The sequence below is a fragment of the Aythya marila genome, assembly GCF_965140915.1.
Source record: "Aythya marila genome assembly, chromosome: Z".
In the NCBI taxonomy this organism is placed as follows: Eukaryota; Metazoa; Chordata; class Aves; order Anseriformes; family Anatidae; genus Aythya; species Aythya marila.
Window position 1 is genome coordinate 10,094,642 of NC_139080.1, and position 18,440 is coordinate 10,113,081.

General features: G+C 39.3%; 1 protein-coding gene across 2 annotated transcripts in view; it reads left to right on the forward strand.

The window, feature by feature from the left end:
* The window catches only part of LOC309889908 (protein unc-13 homolog B), a 213,551-nt gene that overhangs the window by 43,055 nt on the left and 152,056 nt on the right, over positions 1–18,440 (forward strand). For both annotated transcript variants that reach the window (XM_082783101.1, XM_082783102.1), the window contains exon 7: positions 2,945–3,002. In XM_082783101.1, the coding sequence (XP_082639227.1) occupies positions 2,945–3,002 (58 nt within the window). The remainder of the gene's footprint in view (positions 1–2,944; positions 3,003–18,440) is intronic.

The following is an 18,440-nucleotide window of genomic DNA, read 5'->3' on the forward strand; positions in this document are numbered from 1 at the left end:
TACAGAATGTTTTTCTCAAGTGTAATGTTATTTTTAAGTAGAGAAACATTTTTCCCTGCGCTGGGGAAGTGCTCACATAGTGAGAACTGTTCAGTTGCTCCATATACACTCAAAAGAAAGTTAACATCATGCTTAACTCACAAGTGAGTGAAACATTTTTGATGGGCTATGATAGGTTCTCTTCATTTGTGAAATCAAATCAAAAAGGATTTTTTATTGCAGCTAGCTTTTTCTGGGTAGAAGACAAACCAAGATACTGAACCTTTCTTGGAACCGAGACAGTGCTAGAGGGAAAACTTTTGTCCTAATCCAGTTGTTTGTGGCTCAGTTTATGAATCTTGTACTGTAATACCTGCTAGCTATGACTTTGGTTTCCTGGTTTTTCTTAGTATGTACTTGGCTAAGCCACTACAAAATGAAAAGTTGTGATTTTTATTAGAGAACCTGGAACATTTATATTAATAAAACCTTTATTTACACTTAGTACTATTGTACTGTCTGCAAAGTAGGACTTGACATGATAATGTCTGTACCAGAAGTTTAACATTTCTTACCTGTCGTGTTGATGCCAACACCAGTGAGCAGAAGTGTGGCACTTGCTTAAACTCTTAGTAAGTCTCATTCCTTAGCAAAATATCTTGCAAAATGTTCTGTCAGTGACTTTAGGATTTTTTTTTTTCTGGGATTTTTCATCTCCTCTTCACTCTTTGAGTTGTTGTGTTTCCTAGACGGAGAAAAACAAGGTGGGTTTTCTTTTTGACTGAGAACAGACCAGTATTGGGGTCGATAAAAACATAATTGCTTGAAGGCAAACCTCTTCTGCCTTCATAGAAGTTTGAGAACCTCTGGGAGCTGATGAGAGACTAAATCTATGATTTTGTGTGTCAGTGAAACTGCTGTGGTGCCTCCCTGCTCCTGTGGACTGTAAGCAGAAGCCTGTGCCAGGTACTTCAGTGAAGCATAGATGCCCTCTAGTGTTTCACTGAACCTGAATTTGCTGAACGATGTCATGAGCTTTGTGAGACTCTCCTCCCCTTGGAGTGCTGCCCATCTGCATGTGAAATGCATGCTTTCACCACATATTAGTAACAAAATCATGCCTCTGTATTCGTGACATAACAATCACAAATTTATTATGAATGTTTCCTTTCACCAGTGAGAACATGAAAAATGTAAGAAAGCTTGTCCAGTGTCTGAAGGTGACCCAGAACAGGGATATCTTCCTTGTGTATTCCCCTAATTTGCAGTGACTTGTAGCTCTGGAACTTCCAGGGCCAGAGGCAGTATCGTTGTGTTTAAAAACTTGATCGATTTTTCTTCTGTTCATGCCAGTTGCTATTTGAACTCACCTAGGTCAGTTAAACAGCAAGGAATTCAGCAACTTAATTGTGCATAGCCTGAAGAAATACCTTGTTTGCTCTGAGCAAATAAACCCTTTGTTGTGAAACCAGCTGGGAGCAGGTTTTTTTTGGAGAAGCTGAATGACTGATCCTCATTCATTCACCCTGTGCCACTCAGCTCCACAAACCTCTCCTTCTGCATGGCTTTTGGGCTGCAGAGTCCCAGTCCTACAGTGGTATTTCATGCAGGAATGTGTCTTTATCTTTTCTGTGCATTAAGTTTAGCTATCTTTGCTTGAGACAAAGAATCAACAGACTAAAGTTGCACAAAAATATCCGAGATGCAGGTTCATTTGTAGTTTGTATTTGGTGTTATAAAGTGCTTTCTAATTGCTACTCCTGCAAACACTTAATGTTCACTTTGTGTTTTGGGCCTGCCGATAGCCATTGGGTTGCTGCCTTAGAAAGGACAAACTGCTGTCATTTTTGGATCCAAATATGATCATTCAGAACCCCTGCTGTCCTGTGCCGCTGACATTTTTCATCATCAGACTTCCTTTCACCATTTTGTACAACAGTCAGTGCTGCGAGATCCAGTAGTTCTTGTTTCACAATCCTGCCTAAAACTCACTGAGGTGGCAGTTTCCTGATGATAGGACTAACTGCCTTTCAGGATCACTTGTTCATTTTAAATAACACAGATTTTGAAGACTGGCACAGCAAAAATCTGCAGGTTGCTGCCCACCGTGTAATGTACTGGTCATTAATCCCTACCAAATCCATGGAGAGGCTGTCTGGCAGTTCTGTTTTGCTCAGATTGCAGCACCAGGTCACTGAGGTTGCCACTTTTTTTTTGTCTTTAGACCCTTTATGCTTAACAAAGACTGTTATTGTTTTACCCAATTGTCCTAATTTTCCTCTATCTCTGTAATGCAACACAGAGGAAAATAACAAAATACAACCACTGGCATTTCCCTAGGGAACACTTTAATGTTGTACCAAACAGCTTTGTAAAAAGTCAGAGTTGGTTAATTGAAATATGCTACTGTTTCTAATTTAGAATTAAATGTGACATTAAAATTCTTCGCTTTGGACATACAAACTCTTTGGTGATCCATTGTATGTGTTGGATAGGAAAATATTGTGTTACTGCCCTGCTGGGCACACTAATTATCCAGCCACTTCAGTCTCCTGGTGTAATGTTGCTGTGAGCCCACACTTTGTTTTTGAACTGTTGAAATCATACTAGAGTGTATAAAACATAATGGACTCGTGCGTGGTTTTGAGCTCCCCATAATAGTAACATTGTGAGAATCAAAGCTTTTAGATGTCTGATTTGAGCTCCCTGAACTCAGAATAGGCCCTGTGCTTGCAGTAGAGCAGACATTACCTTAAACAGATGTGCAGTTTTTACTGGTTTTGGCACGAAAAGGGAGAGAAGGCATCTGGGAGTATATTTGAATATGGATATTAAGGTAAATACTTAGCACTATGATACCACCACAGGTGTTTTCTCTGAAGTGTGGCATGTCATACTCCAAAATCTGTTTCATAAAGTTACCATTTGCTTCCTTAATGGGGTTTCTTTTTTTTTTTTTCTTCAGTATTCCTTTCAGGAGGAAGTCCAGAAGAAACCATTGCCCAGTGCTGCCTCCCAGTGTTGTAAGTTAGGCTTTTTTTTCCTTCTGTGTACTTGATTTCCTTCTCTGTTTAGTTATAAAATGATGGTACATCTGAACAATAATTTCTTGTTTGAAATGCTTAAATGTCTCCGTAGCAAATAAATTTTGTTGGCTACGAAAAGCTCTGCCCTGCAAACGTTGGTGTAAAGCTTCTGATGCTAGAAAGTGAAAACAGGTATTGAGTCACTGATGTGTTTGTACGTCCTCATGGGTTAGGAACACAACGTGTTCAAAGATTGTCAGACTCCTTCAATACCAATGCAAATAAGAAAATTGATTGCCGAATTTTCTTTATACAGCCGAGTCAGGTTGTGTTCTCTTTAAATATCATGTGTGGAAAATTATTTTTATGACTTTGAAGTCTTAAGAGGAGAAGAATGGAGTTGGAAGCCCTGCCAGTAGCCTGTTGAAATGCATCTGAGGTTTGTGTACTTGATATTACTTTTAAATGCTGTGATGATGAATGATAAATATTTTACTAATTTCTGCTTATCTCATCTTGCATTTTTTATGCTTCTGAAAACATGGATGGGAAAATAGCATAGTACAAACTGTATCTGATGGTCCACAAAATTAGATTTCTGAAGCACTGCTTTAACATATAGTAGATGAAAGCTCAGTGGTGTCTCTTATGGATGCCTTATCTACTTTTGATAGCAACATTAATAAAATTCAAGGTTCATAATTTAAACAAATCTTGTATCCTCTACTTAAAATCTTATAAGACTTGCATATTATACTTTGCAGGCTGTTTATCCATTAGGCTGGTGGTAGGATCTCTATGAATCTGTTAACATTAGGGAAATGTTAATTACTTTTTTTTTTTTTTTTTTTTTTTGCATGAGGAAAACTAATTTATCTGTGTGCTTTTATTATGTTACCTTTAAACTATCTTGAAGAAAACATGAACGTTATTAAGTGCCTAGGAAATCTGAAGGTGTTCTGTAGCTGGAAAATGTACAAGGCTATATGAAAGTATTCCAGCATCGATAACCTAGGTAACACCAAATTTTTTTTAAGAGTGTAAATACAAAATAAAACACTTCTTAGATAAATTCAGATGTGGAAGAGTACAATTGTTTTGTAAGGCCTACAAATAAGAAATATTGGAGAAAGTGTAATACTTGACAAAGTCATACTGGCATAGTATACAGAACTCTTAAGTGTTAGAAGGTCAAAGAAAAACAGTCTGATATAAAGTGTCCACGTAATGAATGTATTATTTGCTGAAACGCCTTTCCTGGCTGTGTGCCTTGGACTTTGTTTTTGTTTGAGAGAGGCTGGTTTGATTGACTGTTCTAAATATTGTGAAGCCTAGGTAAATTGGGAGGAATGCTTCCGTGTAGGGAAAATAGCTGCACCTATTCCCACAGCACGGTGCTTTTACGTCCTCAAGCTCTCGAAGCTGGTGTCTTCCCTGGAGGATCAGCTCTCCTCTTGCAAGCAGGCATAATAGTGTAGAACTACAAATGACCTTTCTGTGTTGCATGTTAACAGCCTGTGTCTTGCTAAAAAGTGACCTTTTACAACAATTAATTGAAGACCCCTGATTAGAACAATGAATTTCACATAAGAATTAATTTAATCATTCATGGGATTAAAACAGTCATTAGAATTCCAATGTTAAATATTTAATAGCAGTATGTGGCTAATGTATTAAAGAATTTTCTAGTAATTCAATAAAGCTTGTGGCACTGCATGTACTTCTGCTTATCTACTGCCTCTGTGAAGTCAGCATCTCTGAATATCTAATTGTTTACATGGCCAAATATGAAACAGTAATTTTGATGTAGAAGTACTTTGGGAAAATGAACTTTCTATTAATTATTCTTTGCATAAGAACTATAAGCTTGCCTGAGTGTTGCATAGTCCTTTGGAACTCAAGATTTCAACCAAGAAGACATATTGACTGTGCCTCTGTATTGAAAACTGACCTGACCTTTGCATATGACGCAGGCGTTCAACCCCCTTTTACATAGGAACAGAGTGGGTGTCCTTCCTGAACCTAAAACACGTTGAGAACAGAATGTTCTCTCTTAACATGTGGGTAAATAATTGATAGATGTATTTTTAGATATAATAAAAATATCCTCAGGAACATTTGTAAGGCTCATCTGATTTTCCATCATGATGTGCTAGCTGAGATCCGATTGCTACTGGGAACAGGACACGATCATCTGGACAACAGAACTAGGTATCTAGAAGGTGCAAAAAAAACCACTGAATATGAGTAATTTTTTCCCCATGAGACTTTGCCCATTTTTCCAAATACTTAAACAAACAAAAAACACCCCACAACCAAACAACAACAAAAAACAAACAAAAAAAAGGCAAACCAACACAACAAATACCATGACCACAACCCCCACCTTATGCACCATAGAGCAATAGCATAGCTTGCATTTCCAGAAGTAACTTTATATCTGGTCTAGCTTGGCAGAAGCATGGGTCAGTCTTGGCCTGACTTGTTGGAAATGGGACCTAGAGAGCTCTTCTCCCTCCCAGGTAACCTGTGTTCCCTGGTGGAACTGCATTATTGTTGAGGGAGAGCACCTGCACGTGCTACTGGTGTAGTGATTTGCCTTCCTGTAGCTGTCAGAAGGCTCCTCTGGCTTCTTTGTTATAGGTAGAGAAAATCCTACTCTAGAAGGAAGGATCATCAGGTTCATTAGATGTGGAAATACATGCCCTTACGTCTTAGAATTAGGTATTAGATTACCGTTCTGCCCTGTTCTGTGCCTGTGCTCTCTGTACATATCTGTCCGCTTTCTCAAACCACCTTCTCTCACTGTTTTTTCCTTATCTTCTGCCTTGGCGCAACATCTTGTGTTGCATTGGCAGTAGAGAGGGGGAGAAGGATGGGGCAGTGTGTGAGAGAAGATAGGGAGGCCATGCCTAAAACCCAACAGCTGATCTATGGGGATGGGTTCTCACTTCTGCTCATTCATGGGCTGCTGCCTTGGCGTGGTGCCACAGGAAAGCTCAGTCAGATTAAGCGCTCTAATTTTTCTAGAGATAATGGAGCTGGCAGTTTCATTCTTGATTGCTGCTTTGTCCCTGGAAAAGTCAGACTTCTCATTACTTATCTAAGAAACCCAATCCTGCATTACCTGTTCTTAAAAGTAGCAGGTAGCTCTGTTCTTGTACATGTCTCTAACTGATCCAGGCACTTCCTGCCTCTTCCTTCATTATACTTGGTCATTTTGTTTTTACTTTTCAACCTATGTGCTCCTCTATATATTTCTTCTGACCCAGCAAGATCACATGCTACCAATTGATTTAAATTCTAGTGCTCTCAAGCAATAAGCAAGGCACTATGTGGTGCCAGTGGATTTTGTAATTCCAGAACCATAATTTTTAATTTCCTGATACCTTGTTGTTGGATAACTGCAGCATCCTCCTATTGGATTTTACCCACAAGCTGAAATTGAATGTGAATTAAAAAGAAAGCAAATTTTTACTGTCTGGAAATTCACTGTAAATAAAGCATTGAAAAAATGTTATTTGATTACTTAGAGCTTATTGACTCAAGTTATTTACTGCTGTAGGTATAGATTTATTTTCCTTGAATGCTCAAGATCATTTCTGGCAATGTAAAAGGCCATTATAATTCATAAGTGAGTTACTCTGTCAGTATTTTAAGTGCAGCTCTGATTTGGAGCAGACAGCAGTGCAAATGAGGATGAGAAAGGTACTCAGTATCATTGGGGAGAATATCTGACTGCCTTGGTTAATATCAGTTGCTGTAAATGCTGCCCTATACCTTTTTTTTTTCAGGGAGTTTACAAATCTGGTGAAGAGGTGGTTTGTTTAGTGTAATTCTCAGAGAAGATAATCTAACTGCTCCTGAATCAACCAGTTATGCCTGTCCTGTTATCTCGGGCTGATAATCTTTGAGAGAATGCAGAGAAGGGATGATAAAGCATATACTTTTCTTCTGTTTCCTGGAGCCTGTGCTGTTGCTCTTTTCACAGTTACACCCTCATAGACCATAGCACATTGTAGTTCTGTCTTGTGTGTCTTCTGCTCTGTAAAATGCTTGTCTACCATGGCTATGGTTTTTCTTTTTTCATTTTTATTTTTATTTTTATTTTTTTCAGAAGGGGTAAATTTGTTCCCTGTCTCAGGATTGTGAGTTGATGCAACAAGGAAAGAAGTAACTGCTCTGATTCACAGTCATGTCAGCAAAAATAACAGACCTAGCCTGTCCTTGCTCTGCCAGCAGATCAGAGAGAAAGGAGTGAGACAGCATCTAGTTCAGGAGAATAAAAAGGAATCCTAAATACAATCTGAAACGAGTGTGTGTGCATGCAGAAAAAAAAAAAATAAATCCTACAGCTTTCTTGTTGATGCATAAGCAGATTTTTAACGACTGAAAAGCTGACAAAATGTTTTATACACAGTATAGGGTGTCGTTTGAGACCAAATCAATGTGTTGTGTTGACCCTTCTTTCCCACTAATTCTAAAAGAAGTCTATTCCTGCAAAATGTGTGAGGCGAATTTCTGTTAGTGTCTTCATAATTAATTCTGTTTTAAAAGCACCAAAGGCTCACATTCAGAGTTTTTGTAGCTGATGTCCACTAGTTCTCTTGTTAGGAACTCAAATTACACTGATGCTTCAGGAAGGCTTATGTATTCCTCAGCATGAACAGGCTCTGATGCTGAGATTACAGTGCATTCCATAGCACTGGTGAGGATCTCTGTCTGCTAAAAGATGCTTTAAATACAAACAAGTTCTTCTCTCTGCCTTGCCCCTGCTCCTGAGCCAGCCTGATATACCCACACTGATTTTTACCTTGTATTTAGGGTGCTGTACTGTGGATGCTAACATCTTTGGTCATCAGTGGCCATTAAAGTGCCATATTGTAGGAGCTATCAAAACCTATTGCTAGGATTTCCACGGCACTGGCAGTACAGTTCTGGCAGAGGTGGTGGCACTGAGCTCACAGGCTGGGGCAGGCTGTGGATGCAAGACAGTTGGGTAGAGCTCTTGCTTAAAGAGCTGTGTTGGCAGGATATGTGTTGCAGCTTGTTTTCACAGAGTGAAATCAATAGCCATCCAAGCTTACATGTGCACTCATTCAAGCATATCATCTTGAGCTGGTGTTGAATCCTATGGTTTATTCTAATCAAAGCATACATTGGCTGCTATCCACTAGTGTTCAGCTGGTCAAACTGACCCTGTGGCAGTGAATGTGATGAATTGATGTTCTAGTAAGCGATTTTTTCCTAACAAGTAACAATATAATAAAAAAAAAAATCTATACCAAGGCTAGGCAGTATCAAAATGCTTTTAAACAAGGTATGCCTTTAACCATTTAAATTCTTCACAGAGGTGCATGATCTGTAGCGTTATAGTGGTAGGCAGCAGTGTGCTGCAGTTGCTTGGAAATACTGCTCTCCTTATTGTAGATACACTGCTGCACATCTATATTTTTGCAAGTTTTTTTTTTTTTTTTTTTTTTTTTTCCCTGAAGTTACTAGCCTGCTTCTGCATTTAGAAACAACAGAGGTCTGCAGCTACCCATGGCATCTCGAGACAAGGCTCATTTGGGAAGAGTACTGAAGAGGTCAGTGACCGTTTTGATCTTCTCGAGGGCAGGTGACACTGAAGATCCTGCTGCAATCATTGAAAAGGTGTTCTGGATAGCTCATAAAACCAGTGGCTGCAGTGCAAACAGTAAGCCTTATAACAATCCTCAAAAAATAGTCAGCGAAATTCAAAACAGGACACGTCAATGACTTTTCAAATTAAGCTAGGCAAAATAAAAGTGCTCGTCTGTACAAGTGAAACCATTGTATGAGCTGTGGTGTGATGATTTAGCTGATGGGCTGGGAAAACAGCATTCCCTGGCCTCTCTGCTTCTGGGTGACTGACAACTCCTGTTCCTCATTGTTTAGGATAAATCCCATCTGGGAGACTAATGTTCTTGTGGCTTTGCAGTTCTCAGTGCCTGGTCTGGCTGTGGAAGAGTGATAGGTCTGCTCAAAGGAAAGCAGGTTCGAAGTGTTGCTGTAAAATGTCTGCCTGCATATTTAGGCTAAAGCTGCTACTTTGGGATTGAATGTGTCTAAGGAAAAGTATTCAGCAAATGAAGGTTAAAAATACTGGCTATATTAGAAGGCTGTACAGTAACAAAGTTTGACCTACTTCTGAACTCTGGAGGAGAGCAGCTCTGTGGCTTTGCTGCTGATCCTGCAGATATACTTAGGTAGTTGTTTTCCTAGAGTACGTGCTGTGTTCTGAAAGGTTTTGACAAGGAAATGAAGCTTTGACTTTTAAATAAGCCCCAACTCTTCCTGAAATGCTGGAACATTTAAATAAGCCTCAAAACTCTTCCTGAAATGCTGAACACTGCTAATAGTAACATGTTTCTTTATAAGCAGTGATCAAAAAAGTAAATGCTCAGTTAATCACATAGGTTTCATAATTTGTTTAGTGCTTTTCATGAATGCTTCTTTTTTTTTCCTGCTGGGATTTTTTAATGGATTCTGAAACATCGTTAGTCATCCTTCAGTGTCATAGCAATAACAGAAAATTAATCTGAAATTTATAACCATTTGTTTTCTAAATTTAATGATACTAAACTGATCCAAAATTATAGCTCAGCTTTATACGCAAGCCATAAATACGTCCTTGAATGCGTCCTTGAACAATGAGTCTTGTACAGAAAGTCAAGATTGAAAATCTTGAAGAAGAAAAAAGGCACCAAATATATTTTCTCTGCTGCTGTGCAACATTATATTAGTTTTTGCTTTATTCACATAGGAAATGCTAGATAATCAACTGTAGTCTAAACTTGTATCTCAAGGAGGAGTATATAAACCTTTTGTTGCTTCTTTTGTTTACTACATTTCTCAGCAAAATAGTCTGTGTGACTTGGTAGCCCAGAAACTTAAGACATTGCAGATCTGTTAAATATTAGTGCAGTGGTAAAAATGTTACAGGTTTTCCATTGTAGCCAAAATTGACAGTCAGTGTGTGATTCTTTTGTCTGTATTAATGAGTTGCACAAGCTTGCAATAACTTTGTGGATAACCATCACATCATCAAGGGTGTCCAAGCACTGCTTAAATTCTTATCCCTGTCTGATTTTGTTCAGCTATGATAAAGCTGATCATTAGGACCATTTAATTTACTGAAATTAATATACTCCAAAATTTCGATATAAACTGCGTGCTAAACTTCAGTAAAGTGTGGTTGAAAGCATGGAGTACTAAGCAGGGAGGAGAAGCTGTAGTACTATAGTGCTTGTCCTTGTCCCTGTCAACTGCTAGCTCATCTCCCTCCTGTGCTTTCTCATCTCCTTTTGTGCGAAGGTCTCCTTCCTCATTTATGGTGTTCCAAAACTGATTGGAAAAACTGATTGGAAAAGGTGATGATTGGTATGAAACCCTTTCAGTTATTCTGGTTACTGACTTGGCTCTAACATGCTGTTTAATGGTTATTTTATATTTTAGACTCTTATTCATTAAAATGGTATGTGTGTAATGTGGGATGTATATCAAATACTGGAATTAAGTACATTTCTATAGACTCCAAGATCTATGTATATTGTGTGGAGGGCCTTAGTGAAGGGAAAGGGGATATATGAAATCTAGAAGAAAAATCTGCTCAGTACCTGCCTAGCTCTGTTTGTATTCTATAAACGGTATTTTTATCAGCACCAAGTATATTGTAATTTCTTGAGCTTAGTTTGCTTTTATAAACATGTTTAGATGCTCTCTTTTCTTCACTCAGCATGGAAGAGAGAGAAAGAAGAGAATTAAGTAATTTATCAGCATGTAAGAAGTGGACAGCAGTGAACGGTAATGTTCTGATGGGTGTAGTACGGCCCAGCCACTTTTAGAGACTTGTAAACAGCAGTGAAACAAAATGGCATGCAGGAAATCAAATTAGACTGCATTAAAAACTTGGAATATTCTGCTTTTCTACAGTGTCCCTGCTGATCCAGGCTTGACAGTGTGAAGTAGGGAGGAGTTCCTCCTTGAATAGTTGCATAATTGAGGCACAGAGTGAGCATATGTTATGTTCAGCTAACTGTGGGAACTTAAATGTATTTTATAAAATGTGTTAATGACAGGAATGTTGTAGCATCCAAGGCACCAGGCTGCTGGCATCGCTTAGTCCTTAATTGGAGGTTTATATGAAACCTCATTTTTGAATACTGAAGCTTGTGAATACAAAATAATGTGATAACTGAGACATGCAGTGTTGGTGTTTAAGAGCACACAGTAACTAGTCTGCTTTGTCTGTATCATGTATTCCAGTGTTAATATATTTTGTTGCAGAATGTTTTTAGAATTGCAGCTTTCCATTTTCTGTTTGTCTGGACTTCTTGGTGTTTTCAATTCAGATTTGGACAGGTTTAAATTTGTTCCCAAAGGTGATTTGGAAGGTCCTTTTTTCTTCACAAAATGAGGTTATTCATATATTTCTTTTCTACGAAGCATGAAAACAACTTGAAAAGGCTAAAAAGAAATTCTGTTTTCATTAACCTTCAAAATATCAAGACTGTCAACCCAGGTCTTCTGTGATTATGCTGAAGGACTGAGATATATACTGTTAGCTCCTGAATCTTAAATGAAGCGGCATATGTGTTGAATCTTTAATAAATTCATCTTTTATCCAAAATGTTAGACGCTGAAGTGAAGTGGGTGTTAGTAAAAACAAACAAAAGTGGAGTTTTGAGATGCTGGCTGGGAAAATCCCATAGCCTCTCTTGGTGCATCTTTTTCCTTGCTCCTGCAGTGTTGTCTTTCTAGGTAGTCTCTAGTTGTAGCATGACCCAAATTCTCAATGTGAGAACACTTGGAAGGTAAGGAGCTGGTATCTAAAGGAAGCTGCTCTTCCCTCTCTGCTACCCTACTTGGCATCAGCTGCTATGTCTTGTGCATTGAAATAATAGTCTCTAATCTGCTTTTATCTGGGGGATGTTTATATTGTATGTGAGGAACTTGGTAAGGTAGAGAGGTAAGTAGCTGGCTCAGGGACGTCACTGTCAGTTTGAGCACTTTCTTCTATGGCAGATGGTAATATTTCTCCTCCAAGGACAGACCTCGTCTCTGGGGCATGTCTTCGGTGCTTAGTGGTTTTATCCTTGTTGCATTTTACAACTGTGAGTAGTGTTGTGCCAGCCACCTAGACAGTTGCTGTTAACGAAACAAGGACTAGGAATGGTTGAAGCTGGCTTTAGGAGTCAGGATTTGTGTTACCTTGAAACTTGTTCATTCTGTACAGATTAGTGTTTTGTCCTGAGGGAGCGAGGCTGTCAGTCTAGGATTTTTATCTTTGGGAAAAGCTGCAGCACAGGTGAACTCCACTTCTTCTGTGGTACTCCAATCTGCGTGCTGGTTTTGGAAATGTATGGTATCGTCTGATGTTTTTTGTCCCCAGTTGCTTTGGGATATTAGATGTGCATTTATTTGTGCATTATGAAATAGGTTTTGGTAGCGTGTTGTCTGAGTGCAATAACGTTGTGCTTCTGCAGAGTTTTGCTGGATCTTTAAAAGTAATGTAGGCTGCAAATGTTCGAACACTGTCTTCCTTTGACTCCTGCTGTTTACCTGAGATAGGAACTTTTTGATGGCAGAAGATGCTGAGGTTGTTCTCCTGTGTGCTACTGGCTTCAGCTAGCTGTTCAGGAATGAGAAAGAGATATGCCATTATCTGACTTACATATTAATAGGAAGTCATCATCCTTTACATGAACTATTTATGACAGCAAATTAAAGCTCAGTGCAGAGCTCTATCTACTACTTGTTCTCTCTCATCAGCCCTCTCCCCATGCCTTCTCTGATGCTCCTGTCCTTGCTGCCTCTTGCTTCTGTACCCTTTCTTCTGATTGCCTCCCCATCCCATCTCTTCTTGCTTCACGTGCTTTAGAATCACAGAAACACAAGGTTGGAAAGGACCTACAAGATCATCTAGTCCAACAGTCCCCCTATCATCAATGCTACCCACTAAGCTACTAAATCACATCTCTCTACTTGTTTTTTCTTTGCCAGTTTGGCTGTGTGTTCTTTCTCCTCGTATTTTTCCCCTGGAAAAGACTCAGGCCTCTGTCAAAACTGATCATTAGGCAATCTGTGGATTTTTGTTGTTATAAAAACCAGTCTGAGATGATAGCTGTGTGGTCAGGGTCATGTAAACACTGTCTGGTGGATCCTGGCAGGCTTCTGATGTGTCTGGGTACATCTCCATGTTGTCAGCGTGCAACAGGCTCAGATGAGTTGTCCGAGTGGTGGCTTGTTGCACTTGTTGCTTCTCCGGTCCACAGCAGCATTTGTGATGCCTCAGATTATAGTCTGCTAGCGCTCTACTCCATAGACTTGGTTTTTCTCCCTCATTTAGAGAGCTTAATTTAGAGAGCAATTTCAGCAAAAAGCAAGAAATAGCCCACTAGAATTTTATGCTGCCTGCATGTGAAGGATTTGTATTTATTTATTTCTGTACTTGCATATCAACACTCCTGCAAACGTTTCTTTTTACACTCTATCTTCCAGAAATATTTGTTCTGGGACTTTTCTTTGGAGTTGCAAGTTGCATGCATACTGAAAAATTGCTCCGAGGGGTCAGTATACATAGTAGTTTGTTGGATTACCACCATCATCCTGAGTTGTCACCCTGAGATGACAACATGGTTATTGAAAAGCCAGAACTTGGTTGTTTTACCAACTTATGTTAAGCTTTGGTGTGAGTTTGTTGTCACCTTTGATTTTAATGTGGAGAGATCTGCTGATTGTTGCAGAATTGATGTGTGATTGTTTGCATCCATAAGGCGCTGTGAGGGTTGTAAGTTCTGCAAGGTGGTTCATGCTAGTATTACTGGTGTGGTGCTTTCAGTGCAGAGTTACCTTTGTTCTGGAAAAGGGACGCAAGCTGAAACATGAAACAACTTTTGCCACTTGACTTGCACTGTTAAGTCTAGACTTAAGGTATGGATCTTACCTGGATTCTGCTTTCTGGGATGTTCCGTCTGTAATGATAATTTGTGTACTAGGAAGGATGGTGTTTAGCTGCTTGTGCTGCACAGTGTGTTGATAAATGTTTTGTCTATTTGTCTTACTAAATGCATGTTTTCTTAATAATCTATAGAGTTTACAGTGGTCTTAATTTTTTACAATGCCTTATAAACACACTGGACAGTGAACAGGAAATCCCAAAATGAATTTAATGTTGTTTTTATAAATAAAAAATCTTACTTTCAAGCTCACAATCTATAAAGCATTTTAAATACATGAAAAGTATGCTTGTGGTTTGCTTTTCTAAGCTTTCTTTTTCCATTCCTATTCTTTGCTGCCATTTGTGTTACATGCAGGCAACTGGAGTTATTTCGGATGGGGAGAGCAGCTGAGTACGTAACAGTTTAACTTATTGCAAGTTTCCTGATCCTGTAATGATGCAGCATGCTCCAGTATGAGGAAAGTGGGAATATTCATGCATATAGAAAATCTATTCCATTGTATTTTCTCTCACTTTCACTGAATCTTCATGTTTGTGTGGATGGCTGTCCATTCTTTTTTTTCCCCCCACTGTTTAGTTTTGTTTTGGCTGAACTGCTTGTGCTTTTATTGGGATTTGAGGAGAAGACAGCAGAATTGGAATATTCCTCTTTTCTTGTGAAAATGATTCTGGTTTCTGCTTGTACACATTTTTGTGTTGGTCTTTGTATATGTGAAGCCTAAGTCCATGTTTGAAGTAACTGAAAAACACAGGGGAATCAGAAGTGACTGTTTTAGTAAGATGTGAAGAAACACTGGAAGTGACCACAGAAATTCCGAAGACTGCAAATAGGAGCAAATCTGAAAGTGAAAACAGTTCGCAGGCACCAGTGAGACAGGAGAGCAGCAGGTATTGTAGCATGTTTGAGCTTAGTGAGACAATGCCATGGCAAAAGTGGTAAGGCTATTCTTTAATGAGTGCTCACCAGCCTTGGAAAGGTAAAACTTAGATACCACAGCTGTCTGTGATCTGTAGAACTGGCTTATCACACCAGTGAGTCTTCAGCTGCAGGAGTTTTGCAGAGGCCCCACAACTCAAGGTTTTTGTTAATTTGCCCAGAAAACGTGCATGAAGCATCTTTACTTTCTGGAATTCCCACAGGCTGCAACAGGCAAAGCTTCTGCTTAAGCTACAGTGCATGGCTGCTTCTGCCTGGAGGACCTGCAAGGATTGGTATTTCAATCTTTAAATGAAGGTGTCTGCTCCCGGTGTCAAAACAAAGAGCGAGTCTGTTGCTGAGGGGAGCATGCAAAGAGCAATGACTGCAGCTGCTGCCAGCAGGGAGGTGATTCTGCCTGATGCTTTTCTGTTCTAGATATAATGGAATTTGGAAAGGGCAATCTAATACAGCCAAGTAATTTAAATAAGGTGCCCAGCTAATGTTACAGTGTATTTCACTAATTATATATTTTTTTCACTCTAACCTGTAAACAGCTGAATAAGGTAAAATCATCGATCTGTTCTGAATTTTAAAGTCTTCCTTCCACCAGTGACTTTCCACTTTCTTCTCCCACATGTCTTGTCCTCCTTGTTCTCTTGTCTGTGATCAAAGCAGAAATTCTTTAGGCATTAATGATGTTGAATGACTTCCTAATGCTGTCAGTGTTGGATGTCTTAATTGTGTGGGGTTGCTCTCAGAAGTGTGATAAGTGAGCATTAGCTAAACTTCTTTTACCAATTTTGTGCTTGGGGGAAATGAGGATGCTTAGATGCTAGTCTTTCAGAGATTTACAGGAGCTGTGTACAGAGTGTGTCACCTGTTTCTCTGGGGTGTTGGTGTGTGTTTTATTATTATATTTTTTCTTTTAAAGAGCCTTGTACTTCTTCCATCTCTGTTCCTCCTTCCCCCTTATCCTTGCTGTGCTGTCCTCTTTGAAATCATGTTAGCATTCTTTTAGGAAGGCTTGGGTCAGCACTGATGATGCTTCCAAGCCAAATCCATTAGCTTGGCACTGTCATGAAAAATACAGCTGTCAATTTGCAACAGCAACTGGAAAGGAAGTGGCAGAAACAGGATGATGGTACCTGGAAGACTTTATCCTAGCAGGAGCTTCTTGCAAGAAAAGTGCTGCAGTCCAGAGTCATGCTGGTTAGACAGAGGGCATTTTGGCAAAGGGACTTCTTGTGCTGCTGACCTGGTTTAATTCTAAGAAAAGCATAGACTTAAGGAAGTAGGGTAAATATTCAAGACATGCTTTGCACTTCAAACTGTAAGTCCAGTTCTCAACTATTGACTGTTTCAGCAGCAGAAACTGTTTTTAAGTGGGAAAAACAAGGTTATGAAAGCCTTCAGTGTGAAATTTGAATATAGCAAACTAGCTGTCTTAAAATTATCCACATTTGAAATGAATGTTAAGTGTTGAAGGCAATAGGATGAACTAATAACCTGCAAAGTTGCACTTAAATCATTACTGAAAATCTATGTTTTTAGTATGGAAACCTATAGACTCAGAAAAATGCCCTAGTGTCCTTTAGGGACAACCCCCTCATCCCCACAGTTACTTCAGTAGTCCTCTTAAACCTTCCATGCATTTTAATTATAAGATTTTAGAAAGGCTGCACGGTTGTCAGAAGTGACTGATGGTTCAGTAGACAATGGAATATCAGGTTCTGAGGCTTGATTAAGGAAAGAAGTTGTAAGAGGCTTTTATAAAAGAAATTCAAATGGGTGCAGAGTGGTGAAGGTGAGTTGTAAATGCCGTTGTGTGGAGCTGACAGATCTGTTCTGGACTTGGAACAAATGTCATGTATTCAGTTAGTATGCTGTCTTCTCTTTTACCTTGTTCTTATAAAAATAGACAGAAGTTGGGAGAAGCTTAGTGGCTTATTTTGGAGAAGAAGTGGAGTTTTGGAGTACAGAACCTAGCACGAACTTCCTTCTTCCTGAATTACCTGAGTGTGATGCATTTACTGTTTTTATTCAGGTTTTTACTCAAGCTTGTGAAGCATTTCTAAGTTTGGGAATTGGACCCCAGCTCTCAGTGGCCGATGACACATCACCGATAGAAATTTCAGCTGAATGCAGCTTTTTGAGAGGAACTCAGGCTGTACATTGGGACCTAAAGAAACTGTGAACGTGCATCCCTCCAGCCACCTGTAATGATTTTGCTATTGCCACGTCCTGAAGCTTGATATAAAGGAAGTTGTGAGGTTAAATGTGACTAGTAGAGCTGGCATGACATGACTGCTCAAAGTGGTTTTGATATCAGTATATTAAAGCTCTATGTATTCAGCCCTGCAGCAGTGGAATAATAACTTCTGGAGGCAGGAGAGGAATAAGAAGGTTTTCAGGAAGCAGCTTGTGTTGGAGAAGAGGGTTCTCTCAACACATCTCCTTTCCTTGTTTTCCCCACTCTGTAAAATCCTACTTTGTGATGTGACTGTACAATAGGTTTTCTTCTTATGCTGCCTATATGCATGAATATTCAGTTATACAACATGAACAGCATGCTCCTTGCCCTGCCATTCAGCCTTACCCCCCACTCTCTAGGCAGTGGGTCCAGTGATAAAGAACCTGTTTTCATCCCTTGGAAGCTTTTCCGTCCATGTGAAATTTCTCAGCATGGGATAAAACAATTACTAACTTTGTGGTGTTTGTTGTTATGTGTCTTGTTATGAATTAACTGATCTTCAGAGACTGAGGCCAAGTTACAGCTGTCCTTTTGGTTTGGTGTCCCATCTATGTGAAGAAGACAATATCACACTGTGTGTGTTGTGATGGATATTTTGCTGAAATGTGGGTTGTAAGGTCCAATTTTCCTCCCCTCGCCTTCTCCTTTTGAACAGATTTGGTATACACAAAGCTGCTTCTGCAAGTTCTTGTCAGGCTCTTGTTTAATAAAATTGAAGTGTCAAGTATGTTAACGAATGGGATTGGCAGCATGTACAGACACTTTGCAACGTACTTTCTTGCAGGGGTAATGTGTGCTGTAAGCCACGTATGAGCCAGGTTTTGGTGCTCTTAATCAGTCTTAATCAATGCCTTCATTTGGGAACATTTCTGTTAAATAAAGTGAGATTGCTCATAAGGTAGGTGCAGTTCAGTGTGACTAAGTTTCTGGTGTTGGCCGTATTTATGAATCAGTTCTTGCTGAGGATTTGTGCCTGGTATTAACATCTATAGATACGGTAGGTGCATGGGACATACATAACAGAAAACATGTTCCTGCCACATTGATGATATGGTAGCTGGAGCCTTGCATCCTTTAAACTTGACTTCAGGGAGACATTTTGTGTGAGGACCTCAAAGAGATTTCCTCATGCTATACACCAGTATGAATTGAGAGAAATTCTGGTGCCAAGTTTAATAATCATAGATGCTGCAAATGTTTGATTAACATTCAACATCTATTTTTAGATGTTGCTTAGAGATACTGTGGTTCATAGGGAAAATCTTTTGAGACATGATGTAT